The sequence below is a fragment of the Leiobunum rupestre genome, chromosome 6, assembly GCF_980474605.1.
Source record: "Leiobunum rupestre chromosome 6, qqLeiRupe1.1.hap1, whole genome shotgun sequence".
In the NCBI taxonomy this organism is placed as follows: Eukaryota; Metazoa; Arthropoda; class Arachnida; order Opiliones; family Sclerosomatidae; genus Leiobunum; species Leiobunum rupestre.
Window position 1 is genome coordinate 51082738 of NC_143389.1, and position 9780 is coordinate 51092517.

The window sequence follows — 9780 nt, forward strand, 5'->3', positions numbered from 1 at the left end:
TAGGATTTGTGCTACATAATCAGCCAAGTATGCGATACTTGCTAGCCGTCCAAAGCATTTAGTATGTCAGTAACTTCAGATGGTAATGTAACTTCATGGCTGATAGATCTGTGAAGCTGTCTTGGGGAACGTTAGATGTTTTAGGTTTTTGACTAAATTCTTTTTCCCATAGTTTCATTACCGATTGGAATGCTTTGCCATCAAATATTGTGACACAATCTAATTATCACAAATTCCGCTATTTATTATCTGAACATTTATCTGCCTGGTCATGATCTTTTAATTATTTTTTACTCGTTTGTTCATTGTTTTCTTAATGTTGGCTTTGCTTTTTGCTTTTAATTATTTGTATATATCTCATTATTATTACTATTATTATTTTTTTTGCTTACTTTTATACAATTTTTTATATTCTGTTCATTTTTAATCCTGCGATTCTGTAAGTCTACACATAAGTTGGCCTATGCGGCTTTGTAGATAACCTCTAAATAAATAAATAATGATATAGTGCCACCTGAATTAAAGGCTTCAAAAGTCGCTTGATGACTTAGGCCTAAGGTGGTGCCTTGGGTATTAGCCTAGCTGATTATTATTATCTCTTAAGGATGGATTCCAAACTGAATATAGTGGCTCTTGCATCCAGCATGTCATTCCCTCCAGCCATTTGCCTGAGAATGCTGAAAAACATTTCAATAGCATCGCTCGTTACATTTCTTGTCAAGACAAACTGGAAACCAGATTTAAGGAGGTATGACACGCAAGATATTGTAGACAATGAAGTTATTCTAATAGATTCATATGTTTCCTTTGTCAATATTTTCTTCTCGCAGTCGGTTTGAACTTTTTCTAGATATTGAGGAAAATAATTTTCTAGCAAAGAATGGACACTTGTTCTGATTTTAAAACTAAAATTTGAGAAATGTGAACTTAATTTAAAGAATAATAAAGCTATTTATTAAATAATATGAATAGTATTTTGGTTATTTATTTAAAATTCTGATAAAATAAATGTGAATACTGGTTTGAAAACTTAAAAACTTGAAACCTGTGAAAAACAAAATAAACTTTGGTTAGGCTTAGCAATTAACTAATATAACTCAATATAAGCATATTACTTTAATTAAATAAATGTTTTAAATGAAAACTTATTAGATAAAGATCAAATCATAAGTTGTATATCCCAAACTTTCCAGAAGTTTTTGAAAAACAATGCAAAAATGATTAACTAGTTGAATTTACCGCCATAGAAAACTATTAAATATCCCGCTGATTTTTTACATTTAAGGGGGGGCTCGGACAGCGCTCCTAGTGTTAAAAAAAGGTATTCGCGGAAATACATAGGAGAGGAAATCTTTGTCTGGGCCGCTATGAGCTCGAAGCAGATCTCGAGACGGCCGTGGTTAACCTATGAGCAAAAGATGTGTATGACGTCAGCGCCCCTAGCGGATTATTATTTTTAGTATAGTTTTTACATTATATAACCACCGAGCGTGGCGCTGAACTCCTACACATTATAGTACAGTTTATATGGGGAAAATCCTTGCTCGCGGAATTTCGACGAATGTGTTGGCCGTAGTAGCGAAAAGCCGTGTATTATTGTATAATTAATGCTGAGCTCCCATTGGAGCCGCCCTGTTACAAAAGGGTGTACTTTGTACGAGCGAATAAAAAACCTTTGAACCTTTGAACCTTAGACAGCCTATTTGTTTTGATCTTTGCCATGGAGACACGCCAGATTCCAAAACTGAAATTATAGCAAGGATCCTTGAGCGGGGGAACTCCAGGGAGCTGACATTGAGGCGTAATTTACGACTCCCTGTCTTATACTCCCTGCTCTAGCTTCTAGTGTCTGTGTAGGTTTCTGTTTTTGACAGTATTGTTGTGAGATCTTTTAACTTGTGAGATACTGTTTTTCTTTTAAATATCTTCGAGAAAATGTAAATTTTTTTAAAAATTTTTCAACAACTAACTATGCGTACTGTACCGGTATGGGTTGATAAAATCAGAGATCGAGACAATAAAGAACAATGGTAAATTAAATTTCTATAACTATTTAAGCCTTGCCGGTTTCAAATTGAACTTATTGAAGTACGCGGCTAACGCATGAATTCGGGATTTTCGTCTGTTTAGCTGGCGATATTTTCTTTATAAAATAAAATCGGCTGCTTAGCAGTCGAAAATTCAAGTTTTTAAGCCTCTTACATGGTGTAAACTGAAAAGGCTAATTCACCAAAATCTTTCCTTTTATCAAAAAAAAATTATTTTGTAATTTTAGTGTTTATGATGTGGCATTTAAACCAGATGGTACTCAACTGGTTGTGGCCGCTGGTGCTAGAGTATTAGTTTATGATACCAGTGATGGATCGCTTATTCAACCTTTAAAGGGCCACAAAGACCAAGTTAACTGTGTGGCCTATTCAAAAGATGGCAAAAGATTTGCATCTGGTGCCTCAGATAAACAAGTTATCATATGGACAGCCAAGCTTGAAGGGATATTGAAATATTCGTAAGAGCAATATGAATTTTTTATGTTTTAAGTCAGTTGAAATTAAAGATGACTAATTTAATCCTATAGGCATCATGATAGCATACAAGCACTTTCTTACAATCCAGTTTCTCACCAGCTAGCTAGCTGTTCGTGCTCTGATTTTGGTATTAAACACAATCTGCCTTTTTACTAGGAATCTCGATAAGTAAACAGTAATCTATACCAGAAATTTTTATCATTTGAGGTTTATGGTCTCCAGAGCAGAAATCAGTGAGTAAACATAGAGTTCACTCGAGAGTTACATCTTGCAGTTGGACAACCGATGGACTTCATCTAGCCTTAGGCCTAGTTAATGGATCAGTATCAATACGAGGACGGGTACTAGCAAATTTTTTTTTATATTATATTATTTTAATTTAACATTTATATGGGTAAATTTAAGACAGGTGAGGAACGATACAGAATAGAAAGACCTGGTGGCCCACAAACTCCAATTTGGGGAGTTTCGTGGAATCCTAATAAGTAAATTCTTGAAATTTCTGGATTTAAATTCTAAATTTATTAATGATAATTTTTTGATAGAGATGAAAATACTGAAATTTTAGCGGTGGTTGATTGGGGTCAGACTTTGTCATTTTACAATTTGACTGGAAAACAAATAGGAAAGGATCGACAGCTGGGTTTTGATCCAACATCAGTCACATTTTTCCCAAGTGGCGATTACCTTCTTATTGGTGGCTCAGGAAAACAATGTATTCTTTACACTACCGATGGGATTTTTGTAGGAACAGTTGCAGAATTTGGATCTTGGGTTTGGGCTTGTAAGGCTCAACAAAACTGCCAAAATTTAGTCAGTTATCTACTCCGTAAATAACACTTGTTTTAATATATTTACCTAACTCAATTTATTTCAGGCAATTGGTTGTCAAGATGGCACTGTTGGATATTACGAATTGGGTTTCCCCACTGTTCATAGTCTTTATCGTGAAAGATACGCTTTTAGGGAAACAATGTCTGATGTGATAATTCAACATCTTATAACCGATGAAAAAGGTACATTTTTGTTACATAGTTTTGATAATAGTTTTAAATAATATTTTTTCTAGTGAGAATAAAGTGTCGTGATTTGGTAAAAAAATTGGCAATATATAAACACCGACTGGCTGTTAGTTATGTCTTTTCTAAAAACTAAATTACCAAATTTAATCAGTTTTATTTTTAAGGTCCAACTTCCTGAAAAGATTATAATATATGAGTTAACCAAAGGAGATTCAACTGATATGCATTACAGGGTTAAAGAACGCATAAACCAAAAAGTTGACTGCACCTTACTAGTTGTTTGCACAAATCACTTAGTTCTTTGCCAGGTACTCTTTTGAGCTGTTACTTTTAGTAAGTTTTCAGATCTTGACATTTGGGGGTGTTTTTTACAGGAAAAGCGCCTCCAGTGTCTATCATTTATTGGAGTTAAAGAAAGAGAATGGATTCTAGAAGCACCAATTCGTTATATTAAAGTTACGGGAGGACCAGCTGGAAGGGAAGGACTTTTAGTTGGACTTAAAAATGGACAAGTAATAATAATAATATCTTTATTTGCCTTTGCAAAATTGATATCTCAGTTCAGTTTAGAAAAAACTGATGAGTTTCTTACGTTATGTTTTTAAAATAATTGAATATGATTCCAGGTTGTTAAAATATTCCTGGACAATCCATTTCCATTACCAGTATTAAAAATATCGGCGTCAGTTCGTTGTTTAGACTTGAGCACCTCTAGGAAGAAATTATCTATTGTGGATGAGTCTGGCACCGTATTGGTGTACAATATTCTCACAAAAGAGCTTTTATTTCAAGTGAAATTAGTTTTTAAAGGGAAGCACCAAGTTTTAACCTGTAGCATGGGCATATAGATGATGATACACTTAATTTTACCATGAAATCTGTGTTAAAAATTATTTAGCATTAGTTTGATAAGGAATTTTGAAAGTATAGCTTTCTTGATTTCCAGACAACAGTAGGGCCCTCTTCTGCAACGTTGACAAACAACGAGTAGTGTCTGTAAAATTGGTGAATCAGCTGCCAAATTTAATAGTTAGTGTTAGCAGCGCATGCATTAGTGTTAACCAATGTAAGTTTGTTTTTGTGCCATCGGATGTGAGGCTTTGTGGGATGAATTATTAGGGATTAGGATTTACACCAAAACAAAGAACTATTTGGTGGTTAAATGTGTTTTTATATTAATCCATTGTTTAACTTTAAACTAATAATTATAAAAGCTTGATGGTTCCCTTTTCATTTCTCATTCACACAAAAATCTAACAAAAGTCTTAAAATAAGGAACCAAATGCGAACAGTGTGGCTTGGAATAGCCACAATGAAGAAATGTTATGTTTTACTGGTGGAGGTTACCTCAACATAAAAGCTGGAAACTTTCCAATACACCAGCAAAAACTTCAGGGGTTTGTCGTTGGTTTTTGCGGTTCGAAAGTATTTTGCTTGCATTTTAATACCATGTCAACAATTGAAGTTCCCCATTCAGCTTCTATGTATCAATATCTGGAAAAGAAACAATTTGCGTAAGTATAACTAAATATTGTGATTATGTAATTTTGGGTAGGCACACCACCCCCAATGGTACACAAAACATTTGATCTCTTCCCCTGCATTACAAAGTTACATTTTCTGTTAAGTGTCAGATAGTGTAAGTAAGTTTTCCAACCAAAGGTGCACATAAAAGCCCTGATCACATTGCCAGATCGAAAAACTGGTTTCTCATCAATGAAATGCGAAAGAAGAGATAATTTAAAACCCTACCTTGATAAAAGGATTTCATCACTAGTTCACTCAAATACGTTCCCCACCAATGGCAGCCATAAAATTACTGATGGTATGCTGAATCGCGCAAGTACATTCACTGGTCGCGTGTTTAGATACAATGCATCAAAACTTAAGCTGCACCAACATTTTGTAAAACTTTTAGTACCATATAAGTTGTGGGGTATCTACCAGAAATTATGGTAGGATGAATAACAATATTTTAAATTTTTTAATTCCAGTGATGCGTATCAAGTAGCCTGTTTGGGAGTTCCAGAAAGTGACTGGAAATCTTTGGCCCACTCCGCAATGGAGAACCTAAAATTCCAAATAGCTAGAAAATCTTTCATTCGTATAAGATCTTTGCCTTATTTACAGCTTATTCAAAGTTTTGAGGTAAAGATTATGGGTAGTGTAGAGTGGTTCCTCATTTATATGCCGATAAACATACATGCAGGATAGAAAGAAACGAAATGAGTTGGAAAACATTTTCTTGGGTGATATCTGTGCCTATCAGGGGAAATTTGGAGAAGCAGCTCGTATTTATAAGAAATCGGGCCTCGAAAGCAAGGCCATGAACATGTATACTGATTTGCGAATGTTTGATTTGGCTCAAGTGAGTTTGTAAAGGCAGTTTCTATTTGTCCACAACTGCATATTTAACAATATCCATTTTAGGAATATTTGAAATCGGATGATGTACAAGATAAAAAACTTCTCATTAGGAAAAAAGCTGATTGGGCTAAAAATATCAATGAACCCAGAGCAGCTTCTGAGATGTATCTTTCAGCTGGAGAAAATTTGAAGGCAATTGAAATTATTGGGGAAAATGGATGGATTGATATGTACAAATATAATAACTAGAATGAATTCATGTTACCTGAGAACTAAGAGGCAAGTGGTGTCTACCCCTTTAACTGGTAAAAGATAAAACATGGTTTTTCTACTGTAAATCACAAGCTGCCTTCATATTCTCAGTTAACATTAATGTATTCCTGATGATAATAACAGTTATTCATTTACATGGTTTCATTGAATTTAATAATTTTCATAGGCTTGTTGATGTGGGTCGCAAATTGGACAAAGCTGATAGACCTTCTTTGTAGGTTAACTCCCATTCAATTTTACAAAAACCAAAAATTTAATTTTTTAATTTTTCTCTAGGATACTTTGTACTGAATATCTTCAACAACATAAACAAATTGTGTACGCAGCTGAAATGTATCAGAAACTTGGAGATCTAGAGGCGCTGGTGGCCATGTATGTTGAAAATCAGCTGTGGGATGAAGTAAGATTTTTGCATTCAGGGGATTTGGTTGATGCTTTTTAATTACAGTAACATTTGAAAATATCATATGTAGTGGCGAGCCACATGGGGTATAGGTCACTTGCGTTTTTTGTGTGAGTGCCTGCGTGACAGTGCTGTAAGAAAAGGTTATTATTTTGGGCAATTTTTGTTGTGGGTTGTTGGGTTGGAAAAAATGTAGGTCATATTGCCCAAAACAGAGCCGGTGCAAAAATTTTTGGTGCCGGTTTTATTTTGAAAGATAAATTGTTGTATGTTATAGGCAAAGACATATCTTTGAGCATAGTCTTCCAGAAAAAATTAGCTCGATAGTTACCAGAGTGATAAATTATAGATGGATTCCAGTTTTTTGGAGGTCCGGTGCTGGAAGTTGTTACAACCTCTATAGCAGCGGTTCCCAAAAGGTGTTCCGCGGAACCCTGGGGTTCCGTAAAAGGGTCACAGGGGTTCCGCCAGAATTCGCAGCGCGGCCATCTTTGTTTGTGTCAAGAGTTTAAGATGAGTAAAAAAAATGAGTTGGGGTTCCGCCAGAATTAGGTGGATAATTTATTGTTCCATAGCAAAAACGAATTGGGAACAGCTGCTCTATAGTACAGGTCTATAATCTTTAGTAAAAATCACTAGTATTCCAAGTGGCCGATAACATATTTCCAAAACCATTCAGGCAAGAAATATAAATGCTACATCAGTTCTTCGGGTATTAAAATATCGCACAATGACAATTCCTGTTTTTGACTGTTTGCCCATAAATTTGGGCATTGCATCAATAGATAGGAAATGAAAAGCATTCACATTAACAATTTCTATTTGGGTAAATAGGGGCCCAGATTTGGTAATTTAATATATTTCTATGTTGACCAATATTACAGCTTGGCTTACTGGTTTCTATTTCAGGCGTTTTTAGTTGTGGAGCAAAATACTGAGTTCAAGGAAATGGTTTACATTCCTTATGCAAACTTTTTGGCTGAAAATGAAAGGTTTGTGGAAGCACAGAAAGCATTCCATAAAGCTGGTCGCCAGGAAGAAGCCTTGAAAGTTCTGGAAGAATTGACTCAAAATGCTGTTAATGAAAATCGTTTTAGTGACGCTGGCTATTACTATTGGCTTTTATCCATGCAATGTTTGGATATTTTGCAAGGTAATATCTTTATCTTTAAATTATATGAAACTTTCTGAAAACCTTTCTCTGTATTAGAAGGTGACTCGCGAATATCCAAGATTATAACACTTTTTTGGAATCACAGGAGAACCTCGGAAATTTACTACGCTTATCATTATATTCACAGATATATTGTTAGTTTCTTACTTTTACTAATCCATTATGACTAAAGGAGGACTACTTGTATTTAGGAGGAACCTTTTACGTCTTTTTATCCTGAGGCACTTTTCAACATGGCACGCTTTCTTTTACACCAAACTTTATCGGTATGCCCCTCTGGAGTTTCACGAGTAGCAATTCTCTATGCTTTAGCAAAACAGAGTCGTAATTTGGGTGCTTATAAAATGGCAAGGCATGCTTATGACAAATTGCAAATGTTGAGGGTTCCACCAAGGTTTCAAGAAACAGTTGATTTGGGTGCAATTACAATAAGATCTAAGCCTTTTACGGATTCTGAGGTATGGGAAAGTCTTGGTGATGTGTTGTTTTTTGTATCAGCAAAACTGTTAGTAATGTCTGCTCTGAGGGACAACCAGGGCTGTTTTAACCCTTCAGTAGGCCTTGATCAAAAATCTCATTCACCATGTTTTCGGACATTCATAGGCTCTAATATATTGAATCATCGTCTGCCTTATGGATAAGGCGGCCCTCCCTGGGGACAACGCAGCTGCTGTACTTCAAACTACATACATGTTTAACATAATTTGACCCATAGGATCTCTTGCCACTGTGTTATCGATGCTCTACAACCAATCCATTGTTAAATAATAGAGGAAATTGTTGCATTAATTGTCAACAGCCTTTCATTTACTCATTTGTTTCATTTGATGTTCTACCATTGGTTGAATTTAATCTTGAAGATGGAATTTCTGATGAAGAAGCTGTGAAATTAATTGAATTAGAACCAGAAGAAAATATTAGTTCAGAAACAACTATTAAAGAAACTGAAGGTTGCTTTTATCTGTTCTAATTTGGTTTTTGATTTGCTTATAATTTTACAATTTTTTTTTAGACTTTCAAACTATTAGGTTTGATTCAAATGAAATTGATTACTCTACTGAAGATCCTTTTTCTGCTAAACTAATGACATATGAAGTAAATACGATGGACTTGAGATTTTTCATTATATGTCTTTAATTTCTTACATTTTAAAGGAGGGAGGACTAGATTTTATCCCAGTGACAGTAAATGTAGCAGTTCTAAAAGCAATGAATCGGGCTGATGTAGTAATATGTCAGTGGCCCCAACCTTTGAGGTATCAATTTTTCAAAAATTTAATGTCAGATGTGCAAATTACAAAGTGCAAGTCTTGTAACAAAGTAAGAGATTAGAATATTTTATTATAAAACATTTTAGTTCAAGTAATTTTTTGTAGGTCTTTCATGCTGATGATTATGAACTTCAAGTTTTACAGAAAGGTCACTGCCCATTCTGCCGTTTTAATGCTGAAAGCACACCTAGCGATAGTTAATTTAAATAAATACTTTTAAAAATCAAATTACATGTTCGCATAATTTTCCAAACACATTGAAACTTTAACTATGGATGACTCAATCCAGTCACTATTATATTGTTTACCTATTTTGGCGGACATTCTCTTTAAAAAAAACTCGATCCAGTCAAAAGGATAGACAATGCTTCAAATTGGTTGAAAACTTAATTCCAGCACTGGTACTTCAAATTAAATTATCTTTCTCTATAGGCAAACAATTATTGTTTTCAAACTACATTGATGCGCAGCTACTCTTGCACCTAATTTGGTTAAAAAGTTTTAACCGCCCCATGGGAATTAATGTAAAGTTTTTGATAATTAAACGTTAATTAACCTACCAAATGATATAAGAAATATTCCACTGACAATTTTTCCCGTTTATATGAACTTAAACGTAATATAAAACCGTCATGAAAAATCATTTATCACTTTATAAAATTCAAAAATAATATTTTCTCCCGCGCCATGTAGATAATCAAACAGCTACTCGTCTAGGTAAAGTTTTTATTTATTTTCAACGTGCA

The 9780-nt window shown here is 34.5% G+C and overlaps 1 protein-coding gene across 1 annotated transcript; it reads left to right on the top strand.

Annotated features, from left to right (window-relative positions):
* The first annotated feature begins 1695 nt into the window (after positions 1-1695).
* Oseg1 (intraflagellar transport protein Oseg1) lies at positions 1696-9506 on the top strand. Its single transcript, XM_090177213.1, is given in 23 exon segments — positions 1696-2030; positions 2276-2506; positions 2576-2652; positions 2733-2866; positions 2931-3010; positions 3071-3338; positions 3403-3541; positions 3595-3653; positions 3712-3855; positions 3922-4059; positions 4174-4338; positions 4823-5061; positions 5542-5695; positions 5757-5915; positions 5978-6144; positions 6354-6401; positions 6464-6587; positions 7500-7898; positions 7956-8222; positions 8480-8714; positions 8777-8859; positions 8919-9083; positions 9140-9506. Coding segments are annotated over 23 exon segments (3630 nt in total). The 5' UTR covers positions 1696-1971; the 3' UTR covers positions 9236-9506.
* Positions 9507-9780: the final 274 nt, after the last annotated feature.